The sequence below is a fragment of the Columba livia genome, chromosome 5 (genome assembly GCF_036013475.1).
Source record: "Columba livia isolate bColLiv1 breed racing homer chromosome 5, bColLiv1.pat.W.v2, whole genome shotgun sequence".
Lineage (NCBI taxonomy): Eukaryota > Metazoa > Chordata > Aves > Columbiformes > Columbidae > Columba > Columba livia.
Window position 1 is genome coordinate 27,057,560 of NC_088606.1, and position 22,016 is coordinate 27,079,575.

Consider the following 22,016-nt stretch of genomic DNA (forward strand, 5'->3'; position numbering starts at 1 on the left):
AAATGGACTCATTTAACACTAAGATTTTATCTACATTAAAACAAAAAACAGAAATAAATGTAAACCTCCTTTGATTTAACTTCTTTTAGAAGTTGTCCTTCATCTGATACGTGTAAATTACATGGGGTATTATTGCATTTCTTCTGCTACAATTTTAATTATTGCTATCAAAGATGTATTTTTATTAAATCATTTAAATTTAGTTGAGAAGTCAACACTGTGTTGACTGTAAAACAAAATTATATAAGTACGTTCACCACGTTGTTGAGATCCACAATGAGTCTGGGATTAAAGCCCCCATTCTACAAACAGTTGCGTGTGCATGACTTAGTGGGGAACTTTACACATGTGCTAGTAGGACATGCTTCAGCATTTGCATGGTAAAAGAGAGGGAAGGCGCATTATTCAGAGGATGTTTTAGAAACAGTGATGCTTTGTTCTGAGTTTACAAGTGGGCCAAATCTTGAAACTTGAGGAAAAGAGTTTGATTTTATTTTTTAAATACTTGGAAAAAGGTTTTTACTGTTGAGTTTTTGCAAGAGTTCTTTAAGCGAAAGAAAGTTATTTTTGGTTTTGAACTGAAAGGTAAAAATAATCAATTCTTAAATATATTAAAATGTGCATAGAATCTACTTTCTGTTAGAATTTTGATTGCTTCATTGCCACAATGTAAAAGCTTCTGTAGCTGATATTACTGCTGGACTTTGTGTGATGGCATTGAGGCATTTTCAACTATTAGCCTTCCCAAGGGTTCTTTTCAGACAAAATGTTATGCATCAGCTCTTATTTGAGTATAAGCCTATTGAATAGCATTCTCCTCTCTGCCAACTTGGCAGCAAGTTCTCATGCTAATAAAAGAGGTTACCCCAGATAGAGATCCCAGATGTGCTTGAACTACTTTTATTAGGACTATGGAGGGGCTCAGTGTTTCCTTCTAACTATTTTCAAAAAAGGTGTGTGCTTGCCTTCATAATTGCCAGAAAAATTGTATTACGTCACTGGAAATATTTTTTTCTCAAAGTGAAAAAAAATGTTAGATGTGTTAGCACAGAACACGGCTTAGGAAAAACTGATGTTCAAAACAATGAATGCATTTTGCCACAATACAAACCTTGATTTGACCCTACTGAATTCTGTGGAGAGGAGAACATTGCTATTTAACACTAAGTTAAATATAGCTTTGTTAGTCACATTTTAATGAGGTTCAGTATCATGATGAGAATAAGTTACAATAGATGTTTCTCAAAACTGCAACATACCTGTGGCATATGACATACTTGACTATAATGTCAGTTATTCCCTGAAACTTTTGAACACTAAAGATACTAAAGAAAATAATATTTTTTTAAACTCACTGTTGCTATCCATAAATTGTAAATAATATGTTTACAATCTTAAATCATAATCTTGATTTTGCTTTTAAGGCCACAAGTTTCCTGTTGAAATGTTTATTGTCGTCAAAATGTGAATAGAGAAACAAGGTTTTAATTAAAATAATTCATTGCTTGCTTTTATTGTTCATTTAGTTATTGAATTACGAAAAATGAATGGCGCTCTAATTTCTAGGCACATCTCTGGTTGATTTTTATTGTAATTGTGTCAGATATAAAAAGAAAGAAACTGCACAGTCACTTCATTTCATAGTGAAACACATTATGGTATCTATTTCAGATTTTCAAACCCAGAGTTTGACTCAAAGACTCCCATTAGTTTCAATGGGCTTTAGATCAGGCAGAGGGTTAACAGCTTATTTTTCAAACAACTAGAAAGAGGTGTAAAAGTCAAAGGTGATAGCTATACTGTGAGTTCCATAAACTACAAAAAAGTTGCTACTAAAGCTCTATTTTTCCTTAGTTTAACAGCTTCTATGAAAAGACTGCTAATAATTATATAAGGAACAGTATATAATAATAAATCAGATACATTAAAAACCCTTTAAAACTCATTTTATATAATAATTGGAAAGTTAAAAGTGACTTAAAATCCCTGACTTCTCATGCTGTGATGTAAATTGTATTTTTTTTAGGTTCCAAATTCAAAGAGGGAAAACTGATCCGACTGGTTACAAGAGCCTGGGGGACTGTTTTAGGACTATTTTCCAACGTGAAGGGTAAGATTATATGTTTTTAAAATTGTCAATTTTATGTGACCTTTTTTAATCACCCATTTTTCAGACATTAGATCCTCTTTATATTCTACCCTTTTTTACAATGGCCAGAATTTGGCAAACATAGTCGTACATAATGAGCACAATTTGAAAAGTATTAGTATTACTTGCACTCACAATACCAAATTTTGCTATTAGGATATGCTTAAAGATCAGAATGCACAACTGTGTAGAGACACTGGGCAAACACTGCATGAGTGCTGGGAGCAGGATGGCCACATCAGTGTGGTATGGTATCTGGGCTTTCACATCTTCTTGTCCTGGTTTTCTGAACTAGCTCCCTACGAACCTTTACCAGTTCAGTGACGTGCTTGTTTCCAAGCTCTGATAAACTGTCATTCCCAGTTAGCTGTGGCAGGCAATGCTTCCAGGAGCTGTGTGAGCAAAATTCCACAGCTCTTCAGTTTTGCAGAATATGGAAAAGGATTTGTGGTCCTTAGTCACCGGAATCATACTGGGTTCAGAAGGTCCAAGCCTGAGCTCCTCTAAGAGACCTGGGCTCTGATCCACAAAGGTATTTAGTACACATTTTATTTTATGAGCAGTCCAGTTACAGCCAGTGAATGTAATGAGACTGATCATATGCTTGAAGTTGAGCCTGTTATCCACAGGAGCTCTTTGGGAGCTAGCCTTTAATCGAGGTAACTAATTAGTAAATCCTAGTCTTGAGTAGCTGGCAGACTTTCCATAAGGAATTTGTAAATACAATAGCAACCCTTTTTTTTCTGTATATTCACCAGAATGGAACTGTTATATATAGATGCATAAATACCACATGTGTGCACAAGTTGCACTGGAAAAACACAGGTGAGACAAACAGTGAAAATTAAGAACTAGACCAGTTTTGTTTTTTGCAGTGATGTTTAGCTAAGCTACATTACATACATACATACATACATATATATAGAACTGAATGGTTTGAATTGCTAAAGTAGGGAGATGTAGAGGTGTTTTGTTATGGCGTTGAAAGAGGAAGTTGTCACATTTGCCTTTATCAGTGGTAAACTTACTTTTGATGAAAGACTAATGCTGTGCTGTGTGTTTTTGCAATAGAAAAGTGTTAATATTTACCATAATCTCAATCTCTTTTTAAATACAGAACTACTTCCAATATTTAAGTCACTGAGCATGAAAACTCTACTCACTAGTGTTTTTATTTTGTTGAACTAGTCACAAAATGTAAAATTAAGAATGGGTCGATGTATCTGGGGAATGAGTCTAAACCAAGAGACAGCTTCCAAGTTAGTTGATTTTAGGGTCCTATCTGGTTATATTGTATAACTGGATATTTGTACAACCCGCATGTATAAAATAATAGCAGGACACTGCAAACTTCAGTTTACCATAAAATATATAGTTCTCTTACTATGTGGGGGAGGGGGATAAGGAAAAAAATACCCGGTGTTTCAATTTCTTTGTGTGTTATGCTTTTCAAATGCTTCCCAGAGACATAGCTATCACTTATGCTATGTATTTGACTCCATCATTATTTTCCCAGTATTCAGACAGTGTGCTGCCTAAAACATTAACTGGTTAACTGTGGAGAAATGATGAAGGGGCTGAGCACAGCAGTCATCTGCGAATGAACTTCAGAAAGGCGAGATTAAGATGGCTGGTTGGTTGGTTGTTTTTTTCTGTAGAATGCTTCTGCCCCAATACTGGAACCACACTGGAGTATTTTTTTTTTCTATTTATATCAAGGTATGACGCTGTAAACAAGAAAAGAAGATGATTACATGAAATTATTATAGATTTAAATCACAATTTAGCAGTGGATTGCATTAAGTTTCCATCAGGCTAGAGATAATACAGAGTTTTATTAATACTTGCCTGTTGCAAAAACAGTCAGTACTGATCTAAACAAAAAGTAAATTCTCTGAATACCTATTTTTTCCAGGAAATTAGGCAGAGGCAGAAGGTGACATTTAAACAGCAGTAGTAAGCACTAGGAAAAAGAAATTAAGAATCTCAGATACAATATAAGCTTAAATTTTGGCTAAAAATATTTTTTTAAAAAGTAATCAACTAATCCTGAAGTACCTGTTTGACTCCAGGACTCTTGCATTCTCATCTCCACAAGTTGTCCAGTTTCTGGAGCTTGATGATTATGACACCTGAGTGGGAGGTGAGCAAGGTGATTGTGAAGTATTTTAGCTAATGTAAACCTTGAATCCTCATAACCCCTTTCTTGGGCGACCACAAAAAAGCACCAAGAAAGGGCTTCACATTTAAATAGTAAGCAAACAAAAACTATTTATGAGGTGTTCAGATTCAGGTGTGTAAATCTAGGAGAAGGTATAAGAAATTCATTCACGCCCCATATTTGTTTCATATTCACAATATGAAATACCCCTGTCGATGTGTGGCATTTTTAGACTGATTATCTGAAACATCCAATTCAGTGTACACTGACTATAAGGAGTCTAGGTGTCTCTCTCTAGCACTCAGAATTCCCTACTGGCATATGTGATTTTATGTTGACTACAAAACAAACTAATTAAATAAAAGTACATAGTAGGAAAAGAAATGTTACTAATGGCCTGCTTCTAAAAGTGTTTACATTTGGGAATAGTGTTTATGCTCATTTGCACTAATGTTTTCAGTAGTAGCAACTGCGGTGAGCTAGAATGTCAGAGCTCAGTTCAGACAAGACACTTCCTAATACCTTTATTTTTTTGTCCTTGTTATGTTGAGGTTAAGTATGCAGAATCAGCCTAACAACTACTTATTTTTATGAATACATAGGCAAATGTTTCATTTGCTGCAATGCCTCTCACTGAAAATTAACCAGTACAAAAGCTCCCTTCCCCCAAACTTTGAGGAGCTCTTTAGATAGAAATAAATTTTCTCCACAGGGAATTAAATTCCTCAAAGAAGGGTCCATCCCTTGAACTCTTTTCTTGTCTTACAAGAAAATGGGAGCCACAATACATAAAATTTAATGGAGACTCACTGAAGGAAGGTTCAGTTGAGCAGAGCATTAAAGGTCACATAGCTTTCTATTAAAGGGAGGTAGGAGTATTAACTTCAGGGCTCCCATGAACTTCTGTTGGGACCGTCCAGTCGCTGTTGATTGCACGGCACAGATTCTCTCAGGTGGTGAGCAACCTCTGCTCAGCTGGATTCTCTGGGAGCCAGGCATCTGAGCTGCTCTGGTTTTGCTTATGAGATGATGCATGAATTGACAGATCTTTGACAGCAGAGGTAAACCCACCAGGAGCTTATCTGTTTATTGAGGAGTGACAGCTTTATAGCCAACATAAAAATAATCCAATGTTTATTGGGGAAAATGCTTGGATACAGGATTAACTGAAACCATTAACAGAGAAAACTTTTCATTCTTTTTATATCCTACAAATAAGAGTTTAGATTATAATAAATGACCGATTTTTTTATCGTTATCATCTTTACTACGTTTGTGTTCACTCACTTTTTCTTTGATAATGACTTAGGTTTGAATATGAAATGTAAGAATAAACCAACGGTCTGGCTGAATGTATACATTGCATTTATATTAAAGACACATGGTTTTGTGTCTTGTATTAAGAATGGAAAATTATGCCCATCTGCACTGTCTTAATTTGGAGTTACAGCATTAAAATGATGGATGCTGTTATTTCGAGTCTGTAAACAACTTTGTTCTTATAAACTTGGGTTTTCATGGGCTCATAATTTTAACAGTATGTGTTTTGGGTTATACTTGGCTTTTTTTGGTAGGCACTCTGTCAAGAAACCTGTTGCTTTCTCATTCGTTGGTTAACTTACCTGAAATAGAAAGAGTAGTAGTGTCCTGGTTTCTAGTTTTATAGCTCTACACTTGAATAAGTTATGGATTAAAGTGTTGTTAGCCTTTCTTTGAACTAGGTGGTCCTATGAAAGTGCAAAACACAATCATCATTTACCGTTTGAGTCTTCATTACTTGTACTGTTATTTGATTATTTATGTTGAATTTGGTTTGTGAAGGAGCAGATATCTCCATGTTTACACAGTCCAAAAGCTTTATAACTATTCCTGTCTTGTTCTCAGCACCACCTTACTGCTCTCTTTTACCTATAATTCTCTGTATGACCACACAGCTTTTTTTTAATAAGCAACACCCTGACTCATACAGCAGTGGGATTAGGTTATAAAGCTGCACAAAACTTGTCAGCTATGGGTGGAGTAGGTCGGAGAACAGCCAAGACTGAGCAGGAGCTGGATGAGTGCAGAGTTGTCATCAAACATGCAGAAGCTGGAGGGTTCCTGGTTTACATAACACCAGTAATAGTTCCTCAATTAAGGAATTTGCTAGCATTCTCCTTTGTCCTGCCTCTATCTATCATCTCTCTGCCATGGTAACAAGTGCTTGAGAGACTACAGCAGGGCTCCTGAGGCCTGGCTCTCCCAGCTGGCTGCAGATGATGCTCTGCTGCTTCTAAATGCCAGCAGGTCAGGGAAGGAGACTTGCAGGATTGCTAGCACTGCAGACAAGCGCTGGCCTCTGGCACTCACCAGCAGTCATCACTGCCCGTTCCTGGGGCCCAGCTGGATGTGTACTCTTCCAGCTGGGCTGAGGAGACCTAGCAAAAGGCTGCCAAATAAGTGTTATACAAGATACAAATCCTTGGCTACCCTACACATGAATCCTTCAATGAAATTGCCAACCAGGGAAGTGTGACATGGTCAGTCACGCCAAAAATCCCTTTTCCCAGCGAGCAGTTATGAAGCAGAGATTCATTTCCACATACTGGAGGCATAAATTTCTGTGGTATCAAAAGACCGGACTTTAGGATCTGCTTTAAGTGCTCTGAGGCAAGCAGAAGTGGTAGATTAAGATGTTATATCTCCCCACAGCTATCTACCCTGCTCTTTGGTTTGTTGTCAGCACTTCCTACCAGGAGGAGCAGAAGTGAACTTGGACCCATGTTTGCTTGTTACTTTCAAGAATTTTGTTGCTTAGTAGAGATCCACCTGCACTGCCAGTTTCAGAGATTGTGGTCTTGCAGATTAATGTACGGGCATCTTTTCTGCCCCCACTACAGGAACAGAAACTTCCACCTGAACACTAAGAAAGGTCTGCTGGCACTTGTACTTCAGAAATAGCTATATCCATCTCTTTTCTAGTTCTACTAACCTGCTTCACATTTATGACTTCATAATACTTGTACAAGCCTTGCTAAACTGAGACTGAAGATGCAAAAAAGGACACTACGGTACCAAAATGTCTGTCTGTATCTATCCTGATGCATCCCCATAGTTCACAGTATATTGCTATTTTTTTCTCTTTATCCCACGCATTGTAGAATCATTCTGTGTCACATTATGCTGCACTGGCATCTTCCTGCCATATTGTTGTGCCTATTGCAGACTTCACTAAAAACCTGTGATTTAGAGTATCAGAAATAATTGTTACATTCCTGTGTGAAATAATATAATCTGAAATGTAAAGCGTCAAATAAGCTTTCTAACACCTTGCTGAATTGAGAACTGTAACTGAAATTGTGAAGGACAGTGTATTGGCATAAACTGTGAACCTGTGTGAAATCTACTGGGTTTTGTGGATAGAAATTGAAGTCTTAGAGCTGAATTTTTGAACTGTTGTGCTTGCTCTACATACCTTTAAAGAAGAAATGTTCGGTGTTAGAAAAGCTAGTATTTGTATGTTTTCAGGGAGCATGAGCTTACAAAACCTAGGTAGGGATATGGCAAGTTCTCATAGTACATAATTAAAATTATCAAATGTTTAATCTATCCATTCACTTTTGGAAGTAAGTGATTCCATTTGCTTTGCCATTTTTTATGATGGTTGAGACTTGGCTCTTACAACTCTTGTGCAAGCAAACCGCAACAATCTTCTGCAAGTGCCCTCATGCCTGTGCAGTTTGGAAGATAGTATTCACGTGGCCCTGTGGGGAACGAGCCTCACAGATCTGCCGTGAAAGGAAAAAAATATGCCTTGACATAGACTTTAGCCTCTAGGTGCCCCACAGTAAAAGAATTTTAGAATTTCTTCTAGGTAATTAGCAAGAGTTCCTTTTTCATAATCTGCGACATACAGAGTAATCCTTATAACTGTTCTTGGTGCCACTTTACTCTCGCTTTACCCCATATCTTACTCTACATAGACCTACATGCAATACCTAGGCATACTGTTTTCAGTTTCATTTGGTTGTCTATAGTTTGTTTGGACTTTGTGTTCTTACTTTGAATGGTGTTGAGTCTTAAAATTAAAATAATGGTACAGCCTTGAGTAAAATCATCATTGAGACTGCTTTCAAGATTAAAGAAGAGGAAGGCAGAAAATTTAACTGACAGAATTTTCCTGATAATTTTATTTTAACATTGTGGTTTATATTATGCTCAGAGAGTTTTAGATCAATATGTCCAGAAAAGAGACATATTTTCTGTATCTATATGAGGGCGATATGTGTTCTGCTTTCTTTTGTAAATTAACATTCATGTTTGGTTATTCAATTTTATCTCCTTTCCCAGTAAAGATGGTGGAAATCTCAGGAATTTTTGTTGCCTCATCATTATGTTTTAAAATGTGTGTCAATATGTGTATGCATGCAAAATATTAATGCATTTTCAGTCTCTAAGTAGATAAAAATTAACCAAATCCAGTGAAGTTTGGACAGTAATCCCAACCAGATGCTTTTAGAAGACTGCTCAGTCATGAAACAAAGATGATACTTGTTCTTTTAACCTCTAGGTCTCAAAACACTTCATGGAAGAAGAAAGTATCGTTGTCTCAACTGTACAGATAGGGATACTGAGCTGTAACGTGCCAGGGAGTCAATCAGATTTGGACATGTACAGAGGCGATTCTCATGGAACAGCCTGATACCATGTCATTTGTTTGCCCCATGGTATCATGTTAATATCACAGCTCTGAGGAACATGTGCGTTGAACATAAAATTGCATTCTTTAATATAGGTTCCTAATTGAGAAGGAGTCTGAGGACTTATTTGGCAATCTGCTTTGTGAGGTGGTTTGTCTGAGAGCATATGTGGAGGCAATGGCAATTTTAAGCCTGAAGCTGGGTATCCTGACTTCAAGGCTGGTGCCCCGTTCAGTGGACTGCGCTGTGTCCAGATACTCAGCAGTATTTACAGTGATGCTACTCTCACAAGGTTCTCATCATCCCTTCAGCAAGAATTCTCTGTTCCTGACTGGACGTTCCCTACCCCCATCTTCATATGTTAACACTTGAAAACATAAGAAATGGCTCTGGAATGTGAAAAGCTTCTATTCCCAGTTTTATGTGTGTAGCTCTCTGAAATTCAATGAGGTTGCACCAGTCTAACTAAGTGCAGCATTTGGATGCCCGTTCTGTAATTTTTAAAGGCCCAAGTTATTTTTTTTTAAGTTTAAAATATTTTCAGAATCAGATTATTTGAATCTTGAATTTGGGATTCCTCAAGTGTCTCTATTTTCTACCAATATGACAAATGCCTCCTACAGGCCTCAGTTTGGAATCAGATAACTACATTTTAAGATGCTTATACTTACAGTACAAAGAAGATACCTACAGGAATGGTTTAAAATCAATTTTTATCTATCTGCTCTAGTTAACAAAAGGTCAACAGAACTTTTAATTCTTACAATTTTAACATTCAAGAATATTTATCATTTTAACACATTATGTTCCTGTTCATTTTGAACATTTTGTTTAAACAGACCAATGTAATAATTATGCTTCTAAAAAAAACTATTTTTAGTCTACTCTATGGAAAATATAATACTATGCTATATGATCAGATTCTCTGAATGTGTTTGTGTTCTCTGAATGTGAAGAACCCATCTTTGTAATTTGGTAGCCCAGGGTAGTGGCCACGAATTTCTCCCTCTTCAGTAACTGTTTCAGCGTGAGCAGCTGCAGGGTTTCTCAGCAGTGACAGTGACATTCCCCAGTGCTCCAAGCAGTGGTGTGCACCTGGGGCCTTGGTGGGGACATTTCTGCCCAGCACCATTTGCCCCACTTTGGGCAGTGACACGGTTCTGCAACCGAGCCCTGAATCCTCCCGTGCCTTCAGGGGCAGCCCCCTGGTGTGGAGCGGTGGGGAGCTCCAGGGCAGCCGAGCTCCTGAGCCGAGAGCCATCTAGAGTTAAAAAGCCAGGAAGAGCTCACACACGGTGTGCCGTACGTGTTGCCCTTCTCCAGGGTTCCCTTGGCTCAGCCAGGGCTGTAAGAAAACTTTCAGCTAGTGAGAAGCTTTTGGGTCAGAAACCAAGACTCCTCCAGATTAAGTAACAGACAGGGCTGCGTATCCCCTGGACAAGGATTTCATTAATTACTGATTTAGCATTAAATGGGTAAATAAGGCTTAAGTCACACTTTTGGGTCATGCTGCTTTTTGGGGATCTGTCCCTACACAACTTACTTGTCCTGAAATGGTATATGTATATATATATATATATATATACATATATATATAGTGCCATCATGGTCTCCAGAATTGAAACCTGTATTTAAAAAGGGGAAAAAATATTCTAGCCCTGACAGAGGGGTGGGGGATCTCTCAAACTGGAGCCGGTGCAAGGCTGTCATGCCCAGCTTCAGGCAGGTAAAAGAATCTGAAATCTATCTGAAACCTCTTTCTTATCAAGGGTAATAGCTCTGAAATCTGATCATGACATTGTCAATAGTCAGCTCTCAGAATTAACAATTGCTGTGCTATGTAAATCTAGCCATTAACATTTAACATTTCATAAATACTATAGTGGATGCATCACAAGATGCAAAATTAATTGCACCTATGTGTTGTAGTTCTTTAAAAGGCAAATTCTCCATAATTTGGGCTTGTAGTAACCATTAATTGTTAACCTTTTCTTTAAAAGAAAAATTCCACTGTATCAAAGGAAAAAATCTGTGACCAGAGAACAGATAAATCACTTTTATGTCCTTGGAACAGCTGACTTTACACTTTTATTACGTTGTTTGAAAAAGCATCTTTTCATCTGGAAGGAATCAGTTTAAAATGTGATTGTCAACACAACGAAACCAGCTTTCTGTTTAAAATGGCTGCTCGTGAAGCTTAGAACTACGGTTTTGCCAGGATTTTCTTTGCAGACATTAGTTATTAGAACCAAGAGATTTTAGATGGGATGTTCACAGGAAATACCTGGCAGATAGTGTAAAATGCAAAGTAAAGCATTTTTATTTAAGTTGTAGGAAGCATGCATGTGAAAATGACCAACAGTGGTTTAGGTCAAAAGTCTTCTTTTTAAAATAGAAGGTTATAAAATGTAATTTGAAGGAGGCTAGAGAAAAAGAATCCTTATTAAATTTTTCATTTATTGGCCTACCTAATGAGTCAACATACCTTTAACATGTTTCTTAATTTCTTATTTATTTATTATGACACTGTTATACCTCTGTCTAATCTGTCTTTATCTAATTTCATTTTTTTCAGTGTTTACATCTAAAAATACAGCTTTGTCTCTTGTATGCCACTCCTTTTAATTGCTATAGTCCTCAGTTGTTTATTTATATATAGTTCTGCTTTATTTGAATCCCTAAAATATTTTAATCTCTAAAAGATGTAGATGGAAATCTTATGCAAAACAAAGTATTGCATTCAGTGATAAAAATTTTTGAATAATTGAGCTTCACATTATATTATTTGCTCATTATTTTGACTTTAAATTATAGGATGTAATAAGATTACATTTACCTATTATAATGGGTATAATTTTTTCAGTACTCCTAATTTTCATGTTTTCAGGGTAGATTATTTATACGCTACCTATAAAACATTTATTAGCAACTTTGTATTATGCCATACTCCAAAAATATAGATATTATCTTTTTTTTTTTCTAATAAATTACTTTGATTTCCTTTGTAATGTTGGAAGGTTAACAGCATTATATGAGAAACTTCTAAAATGCATCTTTTTGTTAGAAAGAATCTTTCCCTGACACGGTTCTTTTTGTAGATTCGTAGAACCGCCGTTGCAGCAGTAACTGCTGTGTATGCTGATTCTCATCTCTAACACCCCTACCAACTGCTGTTCTGTTCACAGCATTCTTTACCCGAGTTGAAGTCTTCTTGTATATCATGCTTCACATTCTGAAAGAAATTTAGTTAACTAGATGTTGAGAATATCTGTGCTTGACCAGGGAGGAGAAACTATTCATCAAAAGCAATGCACCCACTCAAAATAAAAAGGCAATATAAATAGCTATGACTGTTTAACAGTTCTGTACATTTTCCATGGAATATGCATCTTAAATAAAGAAAAGGTTAAATATGGAATTAGCATTGAATATGGAAATATTTTAGAAACATTTCAGGGCATACTGCATCCCATATGACTCTGAGAATCAAATAGTGAAAAATAAATAGTTTACTTTGCCTGTTACGCTATTTAACTCTTCAAAGTAAATAAACTTAAATACATATGAGGTTGTTTTTCTAGCTTTTACATTCTTTCTTCATGCAATTGTACTTACAGTCTGCAGTGCTTCTTTACCGCATAAATTACAATACTAATTTTTATGCAATAATTTTATTTAATTATAAAAATTTCTGCATCAATGTAGCATGTGTATAACATGCTGCGTCTTCTTGTAGGAATGCATGTGTATAAGCACAGATAAACTGTACCGCTGCATTCTGTCTATGTAGCGTACAAAGCTTGTCTCACGGTAAGCCGGCAGGCACTTCATAGTAGATTTCTGAAGCTTTTGTGTAGCATATGGGGCAGTAACTCTAACTGCAGTATTGGCTCCAGTTGTGAATACTAGATCAATTCCCATGCTTTTTTTTTTTTCTCTTTCCAGCTCGCCTTCAGTGTTTGTGTATTTTTGAGTATTTTGGCTTTGCCTGAACTTGCATATATGCTGTTTTGTAGCTGACTATCATGCACTGGGTGTCTCAAGTACAGCATGATTTTTTAATGGTTTATTTTAATCCAATAAATGGAATTTTTCATAATAAGTGAACGCCTCTGCATCATAGGAATTTGATAGCCAAATGCGATACATCTATTCATTGTGCTTTGTAGCACATGAACTCCATGGCAGGGACAAATATTTCTACACTCCTGGTGCCTCCCAACGTAGGTAAGGGTTCAGATTACTTACTCTTAAAACATTTCTTAATAAAACTCAGTTTTCAATTATTTGAATCTCATGTAAAATCATTTCATATCCTGACTTCACAAAAGTCAAGTTTTGATCAATGTTACCTTCTTTTATTTGCAAAACCCCATTTTGTAACATATATTCCACTTGTTTCTTTAAATAAAAATATAAATTAAAGTAGTTTTCTGTATAAAATATTTCATAATATCAAAAAATGTCTTAGATATCTTAAGAGCTCATTTTTCACACCACTTTTATTTGGAAATATAGTCTATCTCTAATATGAATTACCATTTAGAATATAGGTAATATTCTTTTGATTGCCACTGTGATATAGAAGAATCCGTTTTGTGGATAAAGGTAAAGTACTAACTAATGAGTATTGAGCCTTTATTTTAATCTTTTCTCACATAATATGTCTCTACCTTTGAAAACACAAAAATAGTATACTTGCATATTATTCAGATTTTCATATGTTTATTTGGTCACTACATATTAAAGTATTTAATCTCATTTTTTTTAATCTTAATAAATGGGTAATTTAATTTAAAAATCTATCAAAAATTATTTAGGTTTTCTTTGAGAAGTATTTAAAAGATAAACCAAAACTTTCAGTTATATTTTTAAAAATCCTATGTAAATGAAATATCATCACAATTAGAAGAAAGATAAAATGTCTCCAGCAGTGTTTCAATAGCTCATGTTAGTAATTGCAAATAATTAACAATTTTTCAAAGCTGTAATGTTACAAGAAAAATGACAATATGGTTTTGTAAAAATAGCAATTTTTATAGACTTTCTCCAAAATGTTATAACAGTAATTTTATCCAGTGTTACATAAAGGGGAAAAGGTAAAGGTATTTAATGTATTCCTGAGAACAATTGTTGTGGTCTAAAAGGTGAAAAATTGACTAATAAGTAGTTTAATATAGACAGCATTAACTGTCATTGCAAAATACGAGGAATCTGTGGCAAGAAAGTTTTCCTCAGCATCCTGTCTGCAAAAATGCAGTTTTAGAAGTAGGTCTTTCTGAGTTACCGTGAGGGAATGCTTGGAATTTTGTCTTTCTACCAAAAAGGATTGGCTTTCCATTGATTGTCATCAGTTTGCTAGGTTGTCCTGCTATTTAAGCTGTTAAAGACTGGTGTGCTGCTTGGTCTCAGGTGATCCATAAAAAGGAATGAAGCCTTGGGAAGGTAAACCATCACCAGACTGGCTCAGTGTATCATCCTTCCATGACGGAAGCTCTTTGTTGAGAATTGTTAGCAACTGCAGCAGTTTCCAAGCGAAGATAAGAGCCAGCGTTCTTGGATAATGCCCTCGATCACACACCTGATGACAGACTCCTGCATGCAAGTTTTTTCAGGTGCTATGTTTGCTCAGTAATCCTTCAGTGCCAATCTTTTCTAAATGGTGAGCAGGTCCCATCAGTAATGGACATCAGCCATTAAGCTTGTAATATTTGTCATATATCGGGTTACGGCTTTGTTACTGCAGTGTGATGAATGGATGCTGTTATGCTTAGAGAAAATAAAGAAGTGCTATAAATTTAGCAGTCAGTACTAAATGAGTTGCTACTTTAAGGGCCTGATTCACATCCTTCTGAAGTCAATGGAAAGTACTCTGATAGCTAAAGCCTTTGTATCAGGCCTATACAATTTCAAATTACATAATAGATATCCTGCTTCTGGAAGACAGACTATCATTTTACCATAATATAGGTGGTAATATGTGCTGCTTAAATGTTAATACTTATTTTTAAATGATAGTGAGTCCCCTCAAGTTCAAACTGTAATGGCTATATAACCCTAATTTTCATACTCAAGGTAGTGGTAATATTATATAAAGATTTATACCTCCCCATGTTAGTTCTCTCCTTTGTGCTACAAGTGAGATGACCTAAATCAGATATAGAAAGGAAAATGAGTATACATGTTAGGGGAAAAAAGATCAGTCAGGCGAAATACACTGAAACTTGTAAGTTTGCTGTGTTAATGCTGAGAGACCATCTGTATGAAATGCACTCTTGGCAGATATTTGACACAGAGAGGGTCTGGAGAACCGTGATAGTTAGAGAAGCAAAAAGAGAAGCAAAGAGTTCCTTACTAGAAGATAACACAAAAACAGGAGGGGAAGAATAAAAAAAAATTCAAAACGTAGGTGTAAAAGACTACAACATAAGACACTTTGAAAACTGGAATGTATTCTTTTTGGTTTATGTAAGCAATAGTATTTGTTTTTCAGTAGAGGAAAAGAACAAATTTAAATGCAAACTACTCAAAGTGTGCAGATCCTCATTCTTATTGCTTAGATTATACAAATGCTTTAAAACCCTAATTTTCCAAAAAGGAAAAAGAGGATCTTTGACTAGTATAAACTGCTGCTGCTTATCTACTCCTTAGTACCTTCCTTGATTCCTCTTGTGCCAGGTAAGTAATTTCATTCAAAATTAAGCTTATTTGCCTTCCAGAGCATAGCAAGTAAATTTGCTTCTGTCCTGTGTGGTTATTATAGTTTGCACTGCCATAGGCTCTATATCAACAGTACACTCTACATTCATTAGTGACCTGCAAAATTGCAGATTATTTACCAAATTCTTCTGCCCTACCTTTCTAAAAGTCTTTTCTGACATATTACATGAACTTGTGTTTAAGACAGCATATTAAATTACACACTTCTTAATTTTACAGTCACCCTAGTTTTTAAGATATTCAGCATGGAAAGCAGAATTTAGACACCTATAATTCTGTTGTGTAAATAATATGCATGTAGTGTGCCAACAGGTGTCTAACAGGTATTTCTACAAATCATGGGAATTGTATAAAATTTTAATTCAGATAAAATTGTGTAAAAGCTGCCTGAAATATATAGGCTAGTCATCACCTATTATACTATTTTTCTTAAACATTTCTTCTTAAAAAAAAAATTAAAATTATTTTCATTTGTGAAGGACCTTGTTCCTAATCTTAGAAAGAGTTTTCTTTGTCACAGAAAATGTTGCAGATAGCAATGGTGAAATGTGGGGATGCCTGATGACATTCTAGCTGGCCTTGGATTTCTACATTTCCTGTCTTTACTGATGCGTGGCCAAAGCTTCTGATTCTGTGACTCTTTTGAGACTAATTTGTGATTATTTTTCTTTTAACTTTGAAAATCAGAATTAACCCAAGTTAAACTACTCTTTCTGGATCATACCCAAAAGTCTGGATTTTATACTTTTAAAAGCCATACCCAGAAAAAGATATTATCACTTAAATCTATAATTTTTATTGTAAGGAAGCTCATGTTGTTGCCAGGTGGAGACACCTGGTAGGCTCAATCCTCTTCTAGACATTTCCACATACATATGATTTAGCTCCTTATAATATATGGTTGTGTCTACTACCTTGTTTTTGGTAAATAATAGCCTCCGAAAGATATTTGCCTTTATACAATGGCTTAAAGGGCATGCCCAGGAACTGGAGATTCTTACTCCATCTTTACATTCCACAGGAATCCAGACCCTTGACTCCCACTTGCTGTTGTGTGGTCTAACCACCATTTTACAGCTTCTTTTAGTAGTAACAGAGGAGAGAGAGTAGAGGTGGGAATATTAATTTATGTTTCTGTTTCAACTGTGTATTTCAGGTTGTACTAATTAAGAGAGCATGGCCTGTGACTCAGTGATGGCATCTGGATGAGTCATGGCTTCTAATTCTTTTCCCTAAACTCTTTATGACAATGAACTTCTTAAGAAAAAAAAAAAAAAAAAAAAAAAAAACACACACACACAAAAAAAAAAACTCTTGCACTCTTGCAGATGTGAGAGAGGGCAAATGAACCTGACTTTCTGGTTAAGAGAGTTAACCAATTCCTCCTACCATTTCCCCTGCAAAATAACAGGTATTTATCTTCTTGACTATAAGAGAAGTAGGTGTCTGTTTCTGAGGGGTAGCTGTGAACAATGAATCACAAATGGAGGAAAATGCTCCCCACTAGGCAACTTAGGCAGCAATAAGAGTTGGGATGTTAAAGCTTCTGTAGCTGAAGTCAAGTGGCTGCTCTGTAGAGTGAATCTGAATCTTGCAGTACCCCATGCTGGGAAGCTTATTCTTTGCAGAACCATCTCTGTTCATGAAACCTAGTTCTTCTCTGCTTATGTGAAACAGCTGTCAGTTAGCTTGAGTCTGGACAATTTTATCAGCCTGCATCTCACTCAGTAATAGCAACACATCATGTGCCTGGGGTTATGCCACCTTCAGCAGTTACAGCATCCTGAACTAGACATTCAGCCCTCACTTCTCCCTCTAACGTCACCAGCATTCCATGGGAGGTTGGTTATTATAAAATCTCAAGCATGTAACTAAGCATGTCTACCCAAAGCTGTACAGAGCAGGTGTTGTGATCAGAAAGCAGGCAGGATGTGTTGTGATCAGAAAGCAGGCAGGATGTCTTGCCACAGGCCTTCTGCTTTGAGAGGCTACAGCGTATTAAGATATACTCTCCTGTTAGAATTTCCAACTTTGGACTCAGGTTCCATGTAACTGAATAATGAAGCATGTGAAGTTTGTAGCACAGCATAGTGCATTGAGTCTGTAAGTGCTGACATCTGGGGTGCTGAATGGGGTGCCCCAGAGTAGCAAGAGCTGAGAGAGGAAAGCCATGGAAAATGACATTGTGGGACTGCAGGAACTGGCAGTGTGGACTGCAGCGTAACGGGGAGCATTTACAGCCCCTGAAGAGAAATTTCTGGGTTTGCTGGGAAAGGAAACATGCTGTAAAAGCAGACCTGTGGTGCAGGGAGAGCACTGACAGCAGAAGAGCAGTGCCTCTTGCCAAGTTTTTATAGATGTTGCTAAGGCAGGGCAGCAGCATCTCTACTTATTTTGCACATGTACACAGCCTGGCATGGTTTTAGAATTATACTTATGGGGCTTTAGTTCTCCCATTAGCATCTCTTTCAGCCACGCTGGCTCTTGCACAGTACAACAGGCATGTTCCACTGCTGTACAACTTGACCTGATTTCATCGGAACTGCATCTGTTGCTATATCTTTGCTGAGATACATAATATATGTCTGTAAAACTATTAACCTAATAATTTATTATTCTGAAACAGAGAAACAGTCAGTACTGCAGGCTTCACTGAAGTCAGGCTTAGAGGCATCTGTTTTGGAGTCTTGTAGGCCCCATGTAGTAGACTAGGATAAAAGAAAGTTGTTCTACTTAATTTCTGTTTCCTGTTTTTTTTCATATTTGACCTGACTTATGGAGAACAATTAAATTTAAAACAGACATTTGTGATGGATCCGATCTAGTTGTAATTACTTTTTGGAACAGTTTGGTCTTTCTTTTACTCTAACTTGCTTATATTTATACTTGTGTTTAATTATTGGAAAAGTTACTTCAGACACACCTGATAAGAGCATGATCATCAATATCTTGACTACTTACAGGAAAAGCATTTAATTAATGGAGGAAAAAAGTGTATAAGAAACATTGAACATTTCCTTAATTGATTATTTATGCATTTTTCACTGGAAGCTAACCACAAACTTTTTTCAAAAATATTTTGTTCTGAGTTTTATTTATTTAGCTGTAGGACTTCCTTAGGCATCTAGATTTTGAGCCAGATATTTAACATAGACCATGTATTGCCAGAGGTGGCTGTATCAGTTACTGACGGATAAAGGAAATTTTAAGTGAAGACTACCGAAAAAGTAAGAGAGATACAGAGAATGTGTGCTTGGGGCTGCGAACAAGCTCATTGCTCATTCCTGTGGAAAGTTGTAAAGAAAAGGTAAATCCTCAGAGTTGATAACAAATAAGAGCTGAGTATTCACCAGCTTCCTGGCTCATAGTAGAAGTATTTCATTTAGAAGCAAATCCAGTATTTATAAAAATTTAATTCCATTACTAACTACACTAAACCACAGCTTTTTTCATATTTTAATATGTATCTTTCTTTTAAAAATGCAACTAATATTGTTCTTCATGATCTTGTATGGTAATGTCATGACATTCCCACAGTGACATTCCTCCAACTGGAGGAATGTATATTTTACTGTAGAGAGATCAACTGTTATTGCTTATGTAATTATGAACTGCACATTCTTCTGATTAGTCACTCTTAAAACAGAGTGCTCTCAACAGCCTCCAAAAGGATATCCAATAGATATAGCTTCTCATTTACAACTCAAACATTCTTTCTGAAATCCCAGAAAAGAAAGATTCCTTTAAATATTCACAGTAGTCTAGGAGTAAAACACTGTAAATCTCACAGACTTCAACAACTGGAATCGAAAGAGTCCTGAGATCACACCTGAAACAGAGTTTTGGGGAGTAACAAATTGCATTACTAAATGAGTCACTAGGCCAGCTGTGTTTATATATGTTGTGCAATTAAAACTTGGTGATCTTTCTCCTGATAACAATGGGGTACTCTGAATTCATGAGTCACATGGAGAAAAATCCATTGTTTGGCCATTATCCAAAAATGACAATGACAAGTACATGAGCAAGTGGTGATTTGTCTTGCTCAGTCTCTGGAAGCCTTTTCTTTTTTCTTTTTCTTTTTTTTTTTTTTTTTTTTTTTGAGTTCTGTTATTTACAAAGTAATAGAAATGTTGGGCAATAATCAAGCATAGAGAGCTGACGATATTAATATAGCATTGACGGACTGGAAACCAGATGGTCTGTCAGATAATGAAGTATTATTTGGCAAGAGATTGTTCCTGAAAGCCAACATCCTCACCTATTTAGCACTCTGGAATGTCGACATATCAGTTACCACATTCATGAGGTGGTATGTGTTGTACTTTAGAAACCATCCCTAGAATAGGCTTTTTAATTCAAAATTACTGCCTGATGAGAGGGTAAAAGCGCCATTATTATAGCACAGCTGGATTAGTATAATATACAGCAAGATGTGAACCATACATCAAAAGTCAAGTTAAAGAGGAAAGCATAATAGGCTACATCCTGATTTCTGTCAAACCAAAGCCATAGTTTTATGGATGTTTTAAACCAGCAGTGCCACCAGCAGAAGCAATGGTGTGTCCAGAACTGTTGTGTTCCTGCTTTTTTGCCACACTCTCCTTTGTGCCAGCACATGCATTTCTGCACCTGATCAGGACTCATGGATGTTGGAAAACCAATCAGGTTAACATTAACCTGTCAATTTAAAAAGAAATGTGGTGATAATCCAGAAGGGTTCCCCCTGACTGGCTCAACACGTAAGCACACAGACATTTTGCCAGCAGAAAGGAAGGGGTACTGTGGAGCCAGGGCAGAATGGCTGGGAAAGGAAGATGAGTGAGACGAGATGGTTTGCTTTTTGACAGCAGCGCTAGTTTATGCCGAACATGGTGAAAGCAGAATTCAAGAATAGCCAGAGCTATTGGAAGCAAATACGGTAAATCCCAGTTGTTGCAGTTGCCACCTGGGAAGACAGAGCAGAGAAGGCAAGAGGCAAGGGCAGCTGGAAGGTTGGTGAGGGCAATGCCCAAGGTTTGGAGATACTCCCTGGACAGCAAAATGTCTCACTGTGCCTGCTATTATAGCGTAAAGTGGAATACAAAACTAAAAAAAACCAAAACACATTATGTAGTTGGAGTGATTTATTAAAAAGATGACAGAGAGAGGATAAGGCTATTGTGAGTAAGACTGTAGTTTGCCACTTTAGCTTTAATTCAGCAGGCCATTTTCACTGCCTTTGTGATTACTCCACTGAACACTAGCTGACCATATGACATTTGCTCTTTAACTCCTGTCCATTCTAGATTGTTAATATTTTCATAACGCATTTTCTGTAATCGTGACTAGGAAGTCCTTTGCTCATGTGAAGGAGAAAAAATGGTACATGTGAGTATTGGATGGAAAGAAAATAGTTATTATATAATTTGTCAAGATATGTAATATATGCTTTGAAGATGTGTGATAACTGCTATTTAAGAGTAGAAACATTTTGTGATCATTGTTGGCATTGTTAGTTTACAACACCTAGAAAATAACATAAATCGGATAAAAAGGCTTCCCTTTCACACTTTTGGTGCTGTAACATTCAATACTAATTTTATATATATATTTTTTTATTATTATTATTTTATTTTAATTTTAAAATCCATCTGACTGACAGAATCACAGAATCACAGAATGTTAGGAATTGGAAGGGACCTCGAAAGATCATCTACTCCAATCCCCCTGCCAGAGCAGGAAAACTTAAATGAGGCTACACAGGAATGTGACCAGGCGGGATTTGAATGTCTCCAGAGAAGGAGACTCCACAACCCCCCTGGGCAGCCTGTTCCAGTGTTCTGTCACCCTCACTGAGAAGACATTTCTTCTCAAATTTAAGTGGGACCTCTTGTGTTCCAGTTTGAACCCATTACCCCTTGTCCTACCATTGGTTTTCACCGAGAAGAGCCTGACTCCATCCTCGTGATACTCACCCTTTATATATTTGTAAACATTAATAAGATCACCCTCAGTCTCCTCTTCTCCAAACTAAAGAGACCCAGCTCCCTCAGCCTTTCCTCATCAGGGGGATGTTCCAGTCCCTTAATCATCTTCGTTGCCCTACGCTGGACTCTCTCCAGCAGTTCCCTGTCCTTCTTGAACTGAGGGGCCCAGAACTGGACACAATATTCCAGATGTGGTCTCAGCAGGGCAGAGTAGAGGGGAAGGAGAACCTCTCTCGACCTACTAACCACCCCGCCTTGTAATACACCCCAGGATGCCATTGGCCTTCCTGGCCACAAGGGCACAGTGCTGGCTCATGGTCGTCCTTTTGTTCACCAGG

General features: G+C 36.8%; 1 protein-coding gene across 4 annotated transcripts in view; it reads left to right on the top strand.

Moving 5' to 3' along the window:
• The window catches only part of SLC25A21 (solute carrier family 25 member 21), a 260,238-nt gene that overhangs the window by 192,007 nt on the left and 46,215 nt on the right, over positions 1-22,016 (top strand). For all 4 annotated transcript variants that reach the window (XM_065064037.1, XM_065064035.1, XM_065064036.1 and 1 more), the window contains one exon: positions 2,027-2,110. In XM_065064037.1, coding sequence (XP_064920109.1) covers positions 2,027-2,110 — 84 coding nt within the window. Of the gene's footprint in view, positions 1-2,026; positions 2,111-22,016 lie in introns of those variants that run through there.